Source organism: Gracilinanus agilis, chromosome 6 (genome assembly GCF_016433145.1).
Source record: "Gracilinanus agilis isolate LMUSP501 chromosome 6, AgileGrace, whole genome shotgun sequence".
NCBI classification, from domain to species: domain Eukaryota; kingdom Metazoa; phylum Chordata; class Mammalia; order Didelphimorphia; family Didelphidae; genus Gracilinanus; species Gracilinanus agilis.
Genome location: NC_058135.1, coordinates 280697050 through 280715064, shown reverse-complemented (window position 1 = coordinate 280715064; position 18015 = coordinate 280697050). Strand labels below are relative to the sequence as shown.

At 35.8% G+C, this 18015-nt stretch overlaps 1 protein-coding gene across 1 annotated transcript; it reads left to right on the top strand.

Annotated features, from left to right (window-relative positions):
• The first annotated feature begins 1276 nt into the window (after positions 1-1276).
• Positions 1277-2218, top strand: LOC123252109 (olfactory receptor 5A1-like). Its single transcript, XM_044681485.1, has one exon. It carries the CDS (start codon positions 1280-1282, stop codon positions 2216-2218), a length of 939 nt encoding a protein of 312 aa, XP_044537420.1. The 5' UTR covers positions 1277-1279.
• Positions 2219-18015: the final 15797 nt, after the last annotated feature.

The window sequence follows — 18015 nt, the reverse complement described above, 5'->3', positions numbered from 1 at the left end:
ACATGAGAAGAAAGGAAGTGAAGACTGACTGTAGAAAGTCTTTCCAATTTTGCCATAAAAGTAAGATGACATAAGATGGATAGACCAATTGTGAGTCTTTTGAGGATAAGGAAGACATAAGCATGTTTGTAGGCAGAAGGGGAAAAAATCAATATACAGGAAGACATGAAAGATTATGGAGAGTGGAGATGATAGAAGGGAGATAGAATATGCTGGAGGACATGAGATGGAACTAGTGCATTTAGAAGGGTCTGCCTTGGCAAGGAAAATGACCGCCTAATTATGTGAGCCATGGAAATATGAGAAAATGAGTTAATATGTCTGAGTAATATCAGATGATAAGGAGTAAGAGAGAAGAAGGGACTCTTGACAAATAACCTCATTTTCCCCAACGAAATGTGATGTAAGGTTTTCAGGTGATAAAATGAGGGAGAGAGGAATCATGGAAGATTTGAGAAGGAAATAAAAAGTTTGCAAAATTTGATGAGGTGAAGGAGATGGTGAACTAATTGAGAAAGCCCCAATTAAGGCACAATTAATATAATGCAACTTAAATTTATGGTGGACCAAATAATTATTTTTGCCAATTTCATTCAGTGGTATGTGAATGGGGGAAAGGCAGTGGATGATGGGTATAATATAAGATCAGGCTTGATAAAGCAAAATCAGTGATAGGATAAGGGGCCAAGGGAGAAAGAATAGGGTGAATCTGAAAAGACCTTGTGCAAGTGGTTAGCTATTGTTTGAAGAAAGACAGAGATTCTAATGTGCAGGAGTGTTTTCAAAGACATGGCATTATAGACCCATGTTGGTGAACCTATGGTTCATGTGATGGAGTGTGTCAGAGAGAGGCTGCTCCTTTCCCCATCTCCACGCACACCTCAGAGCATTTCTCACATGACACACCCCTTTATCCCACAGCCCAATGGCAGCACTTCCTCCCTCCACTGTCAAGTGGGAGGGGTGTCACATGTGGCATGAGGGTTACAATTTCGGCACTTGGTTTCTAAGGTCTCTAAATGGCTCACCATCACTGGTATAGGCTATCATGTAAACAGGAATGGTATAAGGGTCAAAGGGTCAAATTAACTGTAACAGAGAATGAAAAGAACCTATATAAATGATGTGAAAAGTTAGAGGAAGTCTTGATAGTGGAGGACTTTATATGCTAGGTTGAGAATTTTGCATTTCAGTCAAGATAAGTGGGAGTCACTAAAGACTTTAGAGTGAGGAGTTACTTATAAAACTTTTCTTGTCTCATTTTTCTCTCAATAGATCAATGAATATGGGAAGAAATGATACTTCTGTAACTGTATTCACCCTCCAAGGAATCTCAGATCAACCAGAGCTGCAAGTCATCATCTTTGTACTATTCCTGGGAATCTATGTCATGGCTTTGACTTGGAACGTGGGTCTCATTATCCTCATCAGGAGTGACTCTCAACTTCATTCTCCTATGTACTTCTTCCTTAGTTTTCTGTCGTTTGTAGACATCTGCTACTCTTCCTCTATTTCCCCAAGAATGCTCTCTGACTTCTTCCTGGAAGAAAAAACAATTTCCTTCTTGGCCTGTGCTACTCAGTATTTCTTTGTGGCCTGGATGGCATTGGCTGAGTGTTGTCTCTTGGCAATCATGGCATATGACCGTTATGTGGCCATCTATAGCCCACTGAGGTATTCCACCATCATGCACCTGCCAATCTGTGGAAAGTTGGTGGCTGGGGCCTATGTAGCTGGATGTCTTGGTAGCTTAGTTCAAACAACAGCTGGTTTCCATCTCCATTTCTGTGGGCCAAATATAATTAATCACTTTTTCTGTGATATACCTCAGATCATAGCCCTGTCCTGCTCTAATCCTTTCATCAATCAAATAATGGTGTTTGTGGTAGCAGTTTGCATTGGGTTATTCTCATTCCTCTTTATCCTCATGTCCTATGTGTATATCACAGTCACTATCCTGAAAATGCCCTCAGCCAAGGGAAGGGCAAAGGCCTTCAATACTTGTGCCTCTCACTTGACTGCTGTTACTCTCTTCTTTGGGACTGCCTTTTGTGTGTACCTGCGTCCCAACTCGGGCCATTCCCAACACCTGGACAAGGTGTTGTCTGTCTTCTATGCCATCCTTATCCCCGTGCTTAATCCCCTGATCTACAGCCTCAGGAATAAAGAAATCAAAGATGCCCTGAAGAGGCTCATGAAAAAGGGAAAATTTCCCTAATAATTATGTTTCCAGTTGTCTTTATTATAATTAGCTAATAAATCTTATAATAAATATGGGGGTAGATTCTGGTGATTTAAGTAGTAAAAGGAAGTCCTAGTGTTGAAACTCCTTTCACTGATGAAGATGACGACTTATTTCTATCTGATAGCCTTAGAGAGTTGCCTCAGGACACTGAAAGTTTATAAAAATGTCTAATGGTCACAAAGTTAGTAAGTCATAGGCCGAACTTGAATCCAGGTCATCCTGAGCCTCAGGAAAACCTCTCAATCTCTACATCCAATTTCCTTTTAAAAATGTCCATACCTGCCAATTATGACTTTTCTGTGAAAAGTGTATTCAAATATATTAGAAAGGACTTTACTTGGACCATTAAAGGAAATGAGAATGAGGCTCCTTTGGATAGCCTTAATGTTGATCTAGCATCTTCAGGGACCTTGGATAGATCTTCAATATTGAATGCATGAAAGAATTTTTAAAAGCCACAATGACTCAGGATCTAACTCAAGTACAAATATGTCAAAGTAATTCGCATTTATATCCAACAGTAGGGGGTTGTTGAGAAAATGAATTAGATCATCCACTTCCCATGAACCTCAATAAAGGTACAGATCCCAATCCCAGACACTTTGACCAAGTGATAATACATGTATAAAAATTAATAGCTTTAGAATAAGTGTAGGAAAAGTCTTCAATGTACAGAAATGACCAGTGCAGAGGATCAGCTAAGGAAATTTGGCCATGCCTTACACATTTTCTATAACCATTGAGAAAGTTTGTGCCCAAAAAATTAAAGTATTTGGCAATGGAGATGAAAAAATTGAGCTCAATACCTGAAAATTTAATGGTATGAAGGAGCAAAAGCCCCTCAGGGACTTCAGCTTTCGTCTCTATCATAGTTGAGTCTCAAAGATTTTGGAATTGACATTTTCCTAGTGGCATCCTAGCAGTATCTCCTGAAGATCCAATTGAAGTGTTGGTTTGGAAAGCCAAGGGTAGACTGAACTCAAGTTGAAGGATCTGCTAAAAACCCTGCAAAAAAAAAGCTACAACACATCTAAGTAGACCATCTTGAAGACTCTAGCAAAGTGGTTTCCAGGATCTCTTACCTCTTTGCCACTTATACTGTCTAAGTTTGAATCTATACTTACTGGAACTTTTTAGACATACTTGTAGAAATGTGTCACAGATTTATTGCAGACTGTTTTTGTACAAACTTTGTTACTGTAATAGATATCCCTTTCTAAAAGCTGATTAAATCTGTCTATTATATTTATGAACAATCATGTTGGGAAACATAATGCTGGGGATTCTCAAGCTGTAACAATAAAAAGACTAAGAAGAATGGAGTCATCTTGTCTCTGGGGGAACGACTTTTTTTTAAACCTTTCTCTTCCATCTTAAAATCAATACCGTGTATTAATTCCAAGGCAGAAGAGTGGTAAGAGGTTGGTAATGGGGGCTAAGTAACTTGTCCAGGGTCACAAAACTAGGAAATGTCTGAGGCCATATTGCAACCCAGGATACTCCCACTCCCATCTCTAGGCTTGGATTTCAATCCACTGAGCCACCCAGCCACCTACCAAGTTACTTGTAAATGTGTATAGTCATTTCAGATCATGAGCCATATATACTTGTGAATGTTTTGAAGCATTTTCCTCAATCCAAGTCTAAGGCACACAGGATAAATCAATCCAAAATCATGTATTAAGCAAGCACTGGTATAAAAAATTGATGATTCAGAAAAAAGAGAAGACAACACATTGTCTTCAAAGAACTCATATTCTAATGGATAGACAGCATGCAAATAACCAGATATATTGAACATACAAGAAGAAATGATGAGGATTAATTTCAGAGGATAAGCCCCAGGGAATTAGAAAAGGCCTTTGACAGAAGGTGATATTTAAATGGAGATTTAAACAGAGCTAGGGAAACTCAGACACAAAGATTAGGAAGAAGGACATTCCAGGTATGGAGATAACCAATTCAAAGACATAGGAAACATGAAAGATGAAGAGTTGTGGGAATGAAATAACAAAGAAGTCAATGTAGCCAGATCTGAAAGTATAGTGAAACTTTCCAATTAATTAGCCTCAATTATAGTTTGTATCCTGGAGTCCCTTTATATTGAACTAGAGTAGGCACAAGTCCTCGAGTTGTTCTTAACATTTTTGTGAGTCATGGACCCCGTGATCATTCTGGTGAAATCTACAGATTCTTTTCAGAATCATGTTTTATTTGCATAATACAAAATACAAGGAATTACCAAGGAAGACAATTATATTGAAATACAATTAACATATAAAACAAACAAAAGGTTCATAAAGATCAGGTTAAGAACCCCTGATGCTCTGGACTCTCAGGCTCTTCCTATATGACAACTGACTCTCAAAGTCTCCTTACTAAAATAGTTCTCTTAGTTCCCTTTCAAGTGTCTCACTAGACTTCTCCTAACATCATAGTTAATAGGCAGTACTAAACATTGTATTAATTCTCTCAAAGAAATAGTAATAAAAAACGAATTCTCTGCGAGAGAAGCTATTTAAACTCTAGTTATACATTACTTTAATCCTGATAAATGACATTTTGTTACTTCACTTTGCATCAGTTCATAGGTCATCCCATGATTCTCTGAATTCTTCATATTCATGATTTCTTATGACATGGTAATATTCCACTGTGTACCTTGTTAAGTCATTCCTCAATCAATGGGCTTCTTTATCATTACCAATTCTTTGCTACTAAAACAATTAAAAATATTTCAATGAATCTTTTGATCTTTTGTTCTATTTTTGACCTCCTGGAGCATATTCCTCATAGTGGGATTTCTAGAACAAAGGTCACACATATTTCACTGAACCAATTCCCAGTTCTACCAATAGTACATTAGTATACCCAACATTTAACATCTTCATCTTTCATCTTTACCAATTTGCTGTGTGTCACAGTTCATTTTGGAAATCTGATGAAATTTATACACTCTTTAAAATATTGTTTTATTGCCTACACTAGTGATGGGCAAATTGCAGCCCATGGGCCAGATTCGGCCCCCTGAAATGTTCTATCCCATACAGGACATTATTCCTAATCTGAGGAATACAATAAGTAGGATACAATACGATGAAACTTCTAAAGAGTTGCCTTAGAAACACACTGACAGATGAGCATTTCCTTTCCTTTGGCCCCCTCTTTAAAAAGTTTGCCCATCACTGGCCTACACTATATTTGAAGGAAATGCTAAATTTCAGTTAGAAATTAATGAAAACAAATATTCATATTTCCCCATCTAAATCCAGAGATTTCCCGGGACATGAATAGACAATTTTCAGATAAAGAAATAAAAACTATCAATAAGCACATGAAAGTGTTCTAAAGCTCTTATAATTAGAGAAATGCAAGTCACGCCTAACAGACTGGCTGATATGACAACAAAGAAAAGTAATAAATGTTGGAGAGGATCGGGCAAAATTGGGACTGCTGGTGGTGTTGTGAATTGATCCAACCATTCTGGAAGGCAATTTGTAACTATGTCCAAAGGCCATTAAAAGACTGCCTGCCCTTTGATCCATCCATACCACTGTTAGATTTATACACCAAAGAGATAATAAGGAAAAAGACTTGTACAAAAGTATTTATAGCCATGCTCTTTGTGGTGGCAAAAAACTGGAAAATGAGGGGATACTGTTTGATTAGGGAATGACTGAACAAATTCTCATATCTGTTGGTGATGGAATACTATTGTGCTAAAAGGAATAAAGAACTGAAGGAATTCCATGTGAACTGGAATGACCTCTAGGAATTGATGCAAAATGGAAGGAGCAGAACCAGGAGAACATTATACACAGAGATGGACACACTGTGGCTCAATCAAATATAATAGATTTCTCTACTAGTGGCAATGCAATGATTCAGGTCAATTCTGAGAGACTTATGAGAAAGAACATTATCCACATCCAGAGAAAGAACTGTGGGAGTAGAAACACAGAAGAAAAACAACTGCTTGATAACATGGTTTGATGGGGATATTATTAGGGATGCAAACTCTAAATCAGTGGTTCTCAAACTTTTTTGGCCTACCGCCCCCTTCCCAGAAAAAAAATATTACTTAGCCCCCTGGAAATTATTTTTTTTAATTTTAATAGCAATTAATAGGAAACATAAATGCGTCTGTGGCCATCACCACTCCCCTGGATCTCTGCAGCACCCACCAGGGGACAGTAGTGCCCACTTTGGGAATCAATGCTCTAAATGATCACCCTAGTGCAAATACTAATAATATGGAAATAGGTTTTATCAATGACACATGTAAAACTCAGTGGAATTGTTCATTGGCTATGGGAGGGGGATGGAAGGAGGGGAGGTAAAGAACAAGATTCATGAAATCATGGAAAAATATTCTAAATCAATTATTTAAAAAAACTTTAAGAAAAATGCAAATCTGCCTTGTTCAAAATTGATTGTATTCTCCCTGGGCTGGGAGAGTGAATTTAAAAATATGCATGACTCCTTTATACCTCCTTTGAGCCTTAAGTCAAAGGGGAATAAACCATTAAAACTATATCACCTTCCCACCAGGGGACAAAATCCAGTGTGTTAATTAGTTCTTTACTCAAATATTAATAACTTAAAGTTATCTTACATGTCCAAAGCATAGAATCATGAACTTAACTCTGTAACGGACCTTGGGAACCCTCTAGTCCAAATTCTCACTTTTACATTAGAGAAAATGGAAGCCAAAAAAAGTTAAATGTTTTCCCAAATTCACATAGGTAATAACTAGTAGAACCATGACTAGGAATGTTGTCCTCTAAATGCAATGCAATTTGAGGGCTATTGAAGACAATGGATAGAATCTCCACCCTGCATGAACTTCACAGGTTTAGAGCTAGAAGAGAACTTGGAGGTCACCTGTCCCAAGGCCCTCAGTTTATTCCCTTTATTTTTCTCTCAGCAATAATGGAACCATAGATTTTGAGAGCTACAAGAGAACTTCATAGCTATTTAGTCTCAGACATTCATTAAAGAATTCCTACCACAATACACCCAATAAATGGTCACTCAGCATTTCCCTGATGTACAAAATGGAAAAATCTAATCTTTTCTAATGGAAGGACATTCCATTTTTAGATTCTTTAGCTATCAATAACCTTTATATTATGAGTCTTAACATATTATTTTTTGAATTTCCTTTCATTGTTTCATTGACTCTCTGGGGTCAAGTACAGCAAGATAATCATTCAAATACTTATAACTTTCATTTCCTTCTTATCAGAGCTTTCTCTATTACAGGCCCCTTTTCCTTCAAATAATAGAGACTCATAGTCATTCATCATGATGGTTGCCCTCTTTTGGATGATTCTAGATAATCAATTGCCTTCTTAAACTAATATAATGAGATCTGAACCAGTTACATGAGACCTATCATGATCAAAATTATTGTTGTACTATAACCCTTTATTTATATAGACAGCATCTCTCAAGTGTTGTCATGATTCTTTCAGTTGTTGTTTTGTTGGGGTTTTTTTGGCTACCACATTATATTGCTGACTGATTTTGAATGTACTTTATCATGCCAGCTGTCTGTTTTATATGCAGTTACATATACAAGTTTCTCATATATTAGATTTGTGAAGGTGATTTTTAATCCAACTATAAGAGTTTACATTTATCCTACTCAAAATCTGTCTTTCATTCAACACAATCTTCTGGTCTTTCAAGGGCTTTGAAGGCTCTGGGAACCTGCTGCTTTCATCCATTGTGTAAGTTGTTTGTCCCACCTTTATGTCATCTCATCACTTGATAACATCTGTTTTTGACTAAGTTATTATTTAAAATATTATTGACTAACATAGGCCCAAGTATAAATCCTAGGGCCCTCCAATAAAGACTTCCTGCCACAGATATATTGGACTATGAACAATATCCTTTGAATCCTGCAATTCAACCAGTTCAGAATGTGTCTAGACGCTCCTGGGTTAAGATGGTGGCAGAGTAAAAAGCAGGTGCTTAACCTCTCCTAACCAAAACATATAGGACTCCTCAAGGGGACATAAGAATAAATCCAGAGGAACGAAGGGACCCCACAACAGGGTGCAGCATTGAAGGTATGCTTGAAAGCTTAAAAGGCAGAATTTCACAATTGGAAAGTGAAGCAAATAAATTGAAGACCATAAATGACCAGAATGAAAAGGAAAACCAAAAGATTATAGCCAAAAACCAGTCCCTAAAGGCTAGAATTGAGCAATTAGAAACTAATTATCTCTCAAGACAGGAAGAACAAATAAAACAAAGTCAAAAGACTGATAAAATAGAGGGAAACATGAAATATATCAATGAGAAAGTGACAGACCAAGAAAGCAGTTCTAGAAGAGACAATCTGAGAATCATTGGTCTTCCTGAAAAAGCAGAAATTAATAGAAATTTGGACTCCATACTAAAAGAAATTATTCAGCAAAATTGACCTGAAGTTCTACAACAAGAGGGCAATATAGACATTGAAGGGATCCATAGATCACATTCTACACTAGACCCTGAAAAGACAACCCCCAGGAATATAATAGACAAATTCAAGAGCTTCCAAGTAAAAGAAAAAAATTTTACAAGAAGCCAGAAAGAGACAATTCAGATATCAAGGAGCACCAAATTGGGATCACACAGGATCTGGCAGCCTCCACACTAAAAGACTGCAAGGCTTGGAATATAATATTCAGAAAGGCAAGAGAACTGGGTCTACAACCAAGGATCACCTACCCATCAAAACTGACTACATACTTCCAGGGGAAAGTATGGGCATTCAACAAGATAGAAGATTTCTAAGTATTTGCACAGAAAAGACCAGGACTAAATGGAAAGTTTGATATCCAACCACAAAAATCAAGAGAAACATGAAAAGGTAAATAAGAAACAGAGGGGAAAGAAAGAAAACTCTTATTTTTTAAATTTGCCTCTTTAAGGACTTCAATAAGATCTAATTATTTGTATTCCTGTGTGGAGAAATGTTATGTGTAATTCTCTGTAGTGAACTCTAATCACTATTATAGTTTTCACTATAATAGTAATTAGAAGAATTATTCATAGGGAGAGGTTGGAGTACTATATGGTCTAAGATGATATGAGGGGTGGGAAAGAGGGGGGTGAATAGTAGAGGACACCAAGAGAAACTTGAATGAATAAGAAAATGGGATATCCTATTACATACAAAGAGGGCATGGGAAGGGGAGGGGATGAATACTATTATAAGAAGGAGAGGAAGAGAGCATTAAGAGGTAATATTTAAACCCCACCCTCAGTGGAATTAACCCTGAGAGGGAAGAGTAGCTATATCCATTGGGATATAGAACTCTATCTAACCCTACTGAGAAAGTCAGAAGGGATAAACCAAGGGGAGCAGGGTAGTGGGGAGGTCAAAAAAGGGAGGGGAGAAGAAGGGAGAGGGAATTCAGTAGGCCTTAAAAATAAAAAAGAGGGGAATAACAAGGGAGGGGGTAGAAAGGGAAATAAATCAAGGGAGGGGACAAGGATTATGGGCTTAAAGCAAACCACTGGTTTAAAAGGAAATAGTGTAAGAAGAAGAGGTAGAACTAGGAGAGGATACCAAAATATTGGGGAATACACACCTGATAATTATAACCCTGAATGTGAATAGGATGAAATTGCCCATAAAATGGAAGCAAATGGCAGAGTGGATTAGAAACCAAAATCCTACCATATGTTGTCTACAAGAAACACATATGAGGTGGGTGGACATACACAGATTCAAGGTAAAGGGTTTGAGCAAAATCTTTTAGTCTTCAAATGAGAAAAAGAAGGCAAGAGTGGTGATCATGATTTCTGGCAAAGCCAAAGTAAAAATAAATATGATTAAAAAAGACAGGGAAGGTAATTACATCCTGATAAAAGGCAGTATACATAATGAGGAAATAACATTGCTTGATATGCATGCACCAAATGGCATAGCATCCAAATTCCTAAAGGAGAAACTGCCAGAGCTCAAAAAGGAAATAGATAGTAAAACTATACTAGTGGGAGATATAAATGTTCCTCTTTCAAATCTAGATAAATCAAACCAAAAAATAAATAATAAAGAAATAAGAGAAGTGAATGAAATCCTAGAAAAATTAGATTTAATAGATATGTGGAGAAAAATAAATAGGGACAAAAAGGAATACACCTTCTTTTCAGCTGCACATGGTACATTCACAAAGATTGACCATGTAATAGGGCATAGAAACATATGAAAACAATGACAAAATACTTTCTAAATAATTAAAACTAGATCTAAACAACTGGAAAAACATTGGGTGCTCATGGGTAGGATGAGCTAACATAATAAAAATGACCATTCTACCCAAATTAATTTACTTATTTAGAGCCATACCTATCAAACTAACGAAAAACTTTTTCACTGAATTAGAAAAAACCATAATAAAGTTCATTTGGAATGACAAAAGATCAAGAATATCAAGGGAAATAATGAAAAAAATGTGAAGGTGGCCTAGCAGTACCAGATATTAAACTATACTATGAAGCAGTGATCATCAAAACGGTATGGTACTGGCTAGGAGACAGAAGGGAGGATCAGTGGAATAGACTTGGGGTAAGTGATGTCAGCAAAAGAGTGTTTGATAAACCCAAAGAGCCCAACTTCTGGGACAAAAATCCACTATTTGACAAAAACTGCTGGGAAATTTGGATAACAATATGGGAGAGATTAGGTTTAGATCAACATCTCACACCCTACACCAAGATAAATTCAGAATGGATAAATGACTTGAATATAAAGAGGGAAACTATAAAAAAATTAAGTGAACACAGAATAGTATACCTGTCAGATCTCTGGGAAAAGAAAGATTTTAAAACCAAGCAAGAGTTAGAGAAAATTACAAAATGTAAATTAAATGGTTTTGATTATATTAAACTAAAAAGCTTTTTTACAAACAAAAACAATGTAGTCAAAATCAGAAGGGAAACAATAAATTGGGAAAAAATCTTTATAACAAAAAACTCTGATGGGGGCCTAATTACTCAAATATACAAGGAGTTAAATCAATTGTATAAAAAATCAAGCCATTCCCCAATTGATAAATGGGCAAGAGACATGAATAGGCAATTTTCAGGTACAGAAATCAAAAGTATCAGTAAGCACATGAGAAAGTGTTCTAAATCTCTAATAATTAGAGAAATGCAAATCAAAACAACTCTGAGGTACCACCTCACACTTAGCAGATTGGCTAAAATTATAGCAAGGGAGAGTAATGAATATTGGAGGGGATGTGGCAAAACTGGGATGTCATTGCACTGCTAGTGGAGTTGTGAACTGATCCAACCATTCTGGATGGCAATTTGGAACTATGCTCAAAGGCTATAAAAGAATGCCTTTCCTTTGATCCAGACATACTATTGTTGGGTTTGTACCCCAAAGAAATCATAGATAAACAGACTTGTACGAAAATATTTATGGCTGCACTTTTTGTGGTGGCAAAAAACTGGAAAATGAGAGTATGCCCTTCAATTGGGGAATGGCTGAACAAACTGTGGTATATGCTGGTGATGGAATACTATTGCACTCAAAGGAATAATAAACTGGAGGAATTCCATGTGAACTGGAAAGACCTCCTTGAATTGATGTAGAGTGAAAGGAGCAGAGCCAGAAGAACATTGTACACGGAGATCAATACAATGTGGTAAAATAGAATGTAATGGACTTCTGTACTAGCAGCAATGCAATGACCCAGAACAGTTCTGAGGGACTTATGGTAAAGAACACTACCCACATTCAGAAGAAGAACTGCAGGAGTGGAAACACAGAAGAAAAACAACTGCTTGAGCACATGGGTTGAGGCAGACATGATTGGGGATGTAGACTTGAAACTACCACTCCAATGCAACTATCAACAATTTTGAAATAGAACTTGATCAATGACACATGTTAAAACCAGTGGAAATGCGCATCAGCTATGGGGGGTGTGTGTGAAAATCTGGGGGTGGTGGTGAAGGGGAAAGTAAGAGCATGAATCATGTAACCATGTTAATTTTTCTAAAAAATAAAAATTATTAAATAAAAAAAAGAATGTGTCTAGAAAGTGAAATCAAGTTTTTTCCAGTTAGGATTGATTTTGATCAATAATTTTTGATGAAAGCTTCAAAGATTCTGTCCTGCTTCACAGACACAGTTGGCCTAGGTGTTTTAAGTTTACCGGGCAAAATGAACACATAATCTCCCTTTTCTAATACCTTTTAATGTAAGACACTCTTTTTAATTTTTTTAATGTTTGAAATATTTTCCATATTTTCATATATCATTATCTTTCTGTCCCCTCTTCCCTCCCCACTCCTGGATCCAATAAGCATTCCCATTGGGTTATACAAATGTTATCACTTATACCTAATTCCATATTATTCATCTTTACAATAGAGCAATCTTTTAAAACAAAACCTCCCATTCAAGTATTCATAAAAACAAATGATGTCATTTGTTTTTCTTCTGTGTTTCTATTCCCACAATTTTTTCTCAATATAGATAGCATTCTTTCTCAAAAATCACTTGGAATTGTCTTGTATTAGCCAAGCCCATTACACTGGATTGTGCCACAATGTTACACATTCTTTGTATAATGTTTTCTTGGTTCTGCTCGTTTCACTCTGCATCAGTATGGAAGATACTCTTGAGTGGGAAATTTCTTGAAATTCCTAGTAACAAAGTAGTGATTGAACAGGTCCAAGGGGAAAATCTGAATCTCAACTTAAAATCCCCAAATAAAAATAATTCAATATGTTAGAAATAAATCTTCTCAGTGGTGAAATGGACAAAGTTATGAGGCTGGAATCAGAAAAAAATTTGAGTTGAAATTCTGCCTCAGTCTTCCCACTTACCCAGGATCACAACATTTGTAACTGTCTCAAGCTAAATTAAAATGCAAGTTTTCTGATTCCATAATCCATTGATAGAAAACTGATGAATTTAGGTTAAAAAATGAGCCATATACATGAGCACATTTGAATACAGTCAACTAGGGAATTTATTAACATTTTTTATTTTTTAATTTTTGGAGGATGAAAATGAAGTAAAATAGATATTTATTGGGGAGGTTAAGAAAAAAGTTTGAGTGTACAACTTATGAAGAATTTTGGATTGACTTTCAGAGAAGATTGTTGTATTTTTAGTTTAGCTTATTGTTTTATTTCATTCCAAGAAACTTCTTATGGGTGGGAATATATTTTTACAATGTAAATACCAAAAAATCAGTAAAGCATTTAGAAAATTGTAGAGATTAGGCTAGATGACATCTAATGTTCCTTCTACTTCTCAGTTTATCATCCTATGGTTTTCAAATGCTAAGCACCTCTAAGGGTTCTGGAAACTTGAATAAAGGATCAACTCACATAATTCACATAATTTCATCAGAATTCACATAAGTTTCAGGTCTCAGGAGAAGGTGATGCAAATTTTAATGATCCATTCCCCTTTGGTCTAAGAGCTCAGAGGAGGGGGGAAAATCTTATAAGCATTTAAGCTCCTTTCTCGCCAGAGGAAGAAGAGAAAAAAAATTTGGTCAAAACAGAAGAGTTTTTGAGAGGTTTTCTGATCTTTTGTACCACATTCTTTTCTGAATGACCTTAAATTCAATGTCTTTGTCTGTAGAGTGAACTAAGGATATTTTTTCTACATTCCCGCTCTAGAGTGAAGAGCCCTCAAAATCTAGGAGCTGAAGCCCTGAGTATTCTTATAAATATTAAGAATGGAGAAAAGAAGAACTAATTAGTTAACCAAAACCTCTTGCTTAATTCTCAGTGAGTTATTCAGCATTTTCTCTACAGTAGGGAATGAGAAGGAACTCTCTGGGAAAGAAGAAAATCTGCACTGGAGAAGCTGACTCTGGATAAATCACAGTTGTCACTATTCAGAACAAACATAGACTGGCTACTTTTTCTTGATGTTCATAAATGCAACTTATCCCTGGAGAGTATGGTTCAATGGAAAGTGTCATTGCTTGAGATTTAGTGGATCTTGGATCAAATAATGGCTCTAAAACTTACTAGCTGAATGGACAAGTCAATAAACCTAGCTGTGCCTCAATGATCCTATGAGCCTGAGAGTATAAGCTGATAATGAATGACTCAATAAATGACCTGACTTGAAATGTACTCCTGCTCTTCATCAGCTGAGTTTTAGAGGAATAGCACCAGTACCTTGGAGAGTTTCCATGATCCAGGAAAGCAACACCCAGGTAGAAGTGTTTTCCAAATTTATGAGCTGTATCCTCTGCATAAAGTAAGATGGTAATTTAAGAGTTCATGGGGTTAGTTTGAGCAATATCAAAATATTGAAAGCCACAGTGATCTGCCTCTAAAGTAAGTTTGGCTCTTTTTGAAATGATAAATTATCTTGTTTGTCTATCTTACAAATCAAACTCATTCATTCTTTATACAGGGAATTTGATGGGAAGGTAGGTATTCCTATGTGGTTTATCTGCTTCAAGAGAGTTATTTACACATAAAAACTTCCCTGGTACCAGTGACTAGTAGCAAGAGACAACTGATTTAGTTATTAGATCATCTAGAAAATAATAATGGAAATAATTTATATAGAGCTTTGACATTTGCAAAGAACTTTATGGATATCTCATTTGATCTCACCAAACCTAGAAAATAGATATTATTATTATTCCCAGTTAAAAGGTGGGAAAATTGTGGCAGACAGAGGCTAATTGATTTACCAATATCACACATCTAGTAATTATTTGAAGTGGGATTTGAACTCAAATCTTTCTAGCTCCCAGTCCAGCATTCTAACTGCTCTGATATCAAGGTCCCCAGTGTACTCCTCTTTTTTTCCCTGAGCACACAGATCTTCATATTCCAATTTCTATTTTCTAAATTTATTTAAGTAGTTTTGATCTGTAAGTTCATCAGGATGGGGAACTTCCAAAGCAGAAACATTCTTCATTTATGCAAATTGACACCCTCTTTATAACTTAGAGTCTTAGTGAGCTTCTGTACTGAGGGACTGAATGATTTGCCTACGATCAGAAAATCAATATATTTTAGAGGCAGGACTTGATCTTGTTCTTTTTGAAATCAGAACCAGGCCTGTGTCCCATATTCTATGCTGATTCTTATCTTATTCCACTTCCAAGTCCTTGAAAACTTCTAGCATTGTCCTCAATTGTTTCAAATGGGAGAGACAACATAGGTTCTATCTGCCTTGGTTTCCTTGGCTATAAAACATGGATAATTTTTTTTAACTTACTCAGGATTGTTGGGAGAATCAAATGAGTTTGATTTGTAAAGTCCTTTCAAAATCTTAAAGTGCTACATAGGTGCAAAGCATTATCACCACCACCACCACCATCATAACTTCTAATTTCCTTTTGAAAATCGCTTGAATATGAAATTTTTAAAAATGCTCCTAATTCTCCAGTTTACATTTGCATCATTCCCTTTCACATTATACTTATTACTCTTCTTTTTTTAGCATTTTTTCCATTTTGAATTCCAAGTTCTTTCCCTCTTTTCCAGCCCCCTGCATAACCACTGAGAAGGAAAGCAATATGATATCAATTTTACATGTAAATGATAGATGACATTTTTATGTAAGCCATATTCTAAAAAAATTAAGAAAAACAAAGAGAATGTCTTATTTCAGTTTGCACTCAGAGTTCATCAGCTCTTTCTCTGGAGGTAGGTGGTACTTTTTGTCATGAGCTTTGTGGAATTGTCTTGGATCATTGTAATTTATCAGAGTAGCCAAATCGTTCAGCATGACAGCATTGCTGTTACTTTGCACAGTGATCTCTTGGCTCTTCTCACTTCACTTTACACCACTTTCTATATAGTTCTTGCCATGTTTTTCTGCAAGAATAATTTTTATAGCACAATTGTATTCTATCACAATCATATAACATAATTTGTTCAGATATTCTATGATTAATGGCACCCCTCAGTTTCCAATTCTTTATTACCACATAAAGAGTTGAAATAATATTTTCATACATATGGACCATTTTCCATTTTCTTTCATCTCTTTGGAACATAGAACTTGTGTTCGTATTGCCATGTACGAGGATATGAACAGTTTGATATATCTTTAAGCATAATTCAAAATTGTTCTCCAAAATGGTTGGACTACTTTCTCATTTTATATTCATGAAACTGAATCCCAGAAAAGGCCAAGAACTTTTCCAAGGTCTTTAAGTGAGTTAATCACCGGACTGAAATTAGAACCCAGAGCTCCTTTTTTGAGTTTTTGGGAATGTCATTTAACTTTTCTAACCTTTAGTTTTCTCATCAGAAAAGTTAGGGATTTAGATCAGAATGCCTCTAAGATTTCCTCATCTACAAGTCTATAGCCTCATGGCTTTGGGCAATTTGTTTGACTTTTCTAAGTTTCAGTTTTATTAACTATAAAATTAGTGGGTTAGAAAAATTACCTCTTAATTTTCTTCCAGCACTCAATTCTTTATTGCTAAGCAAGGAAAAAGAGTATTCTCATCAAATCATGTCTTATTAATGTAATATTAATGTTATGATAATGTAATAATATAACAATGAAATATTTAAAATGTTAAATAATAATTATATTATAATATTATAAATAAAATTTTCTTTGTTCCTATATTCATCAAGTTTTTTCCTTGAAATAACTTTTCCAAATCTACAAGTATACGTAATTAATGAACTAATGTTTAAGTAAAATTTGAGGTAACTCAAACAACACTTAAAACAAAACAATTAATGGGTAGGCATTCAGGGAAATAATGAGAATTCTGGGAGAGCAGTTTAGTTTCCATTCCCAGAAACATCTTTCTGTTTCTTAGGCAAACCACAACTTTGTTAATGACAACGTATTAAATATTATTTACAAGAACGTTCTTTCCAACTATATTTTTCTGATCAAAAAGGTGAGAAGTTTTACTTATCCATCAAGTGAATGTGTCACTATGTGCTAAGCACTATATAGAAAGAAATGTAAATTATGGTTCCTTCTTTCATGGAAACCATCATCAAATTGGGAAATCATATGCAAACAACTAAATAAAAACAAGAAAGGTTATAGGAAATTTTTTAGATATTCACAGAAGGAAGGCATTATTATTATTGAGAATGGCTTCTTGAAAATGGTAGGTTCTTAGATGAAACTTAGATGGAAGCCAGAAAGCAGAGATGAGAAGGGAGAGAATTCCAGTGATGGAGGACAGTCAGTGAAAATCACGGGGGCAGAGAAATATAAAACATCATGCCAGAAATAGCAAGAAGGCTAATGTCACTAGATCATAGAGTTAATGGAAGGAGGTAAGGGGTTAGACTTTTGGAGAAGTGGGAAGCTGTCAGATCATGATGATCTTTAAAAAGACAAGGATTTTATATATGATTCTGGAGGTATATTGGAATTTGTCGACTAGGTGAATGACATGATTAAATCTACATCTTAGGAAGATCAATTTGACAACTGAAAAGAAGATGGATTGGAATGGGGCAAAATTTGGAACAGAAAAAACCACCAGCATGCTATTGCAACAGCAGAGGGATGAGGTGATGAGATCCTGGGCTAGAGTGGTACAAATGCAAGAGGAGAGAGAGGAGAGTATATGAAAGATGATATCAACTTAGAAATGACCAGGCTTGACAATTTATTGGGGTGATAAAAACTGATGAATTGAGGATGCCATCTAGGTAATGAGTTTGGGTGAAGGCAGAATGCTCTGAAGAACAACAGGAAAGTTAAGTAGAGTGGAGGGTTTTGAGAAAAAAAGTGGATTTGGTTTTGGATATTTTTGGATTTAAGATATCTATAG

Coding starts and splice junctions, on each gene's coding strand:
- LOC123252109 (XM_044681485.1), top strand. CDS start 1,280: ATGAATATGGGAAGAAATGATACTTCTGTAACTGTATTCACCCTCCAA.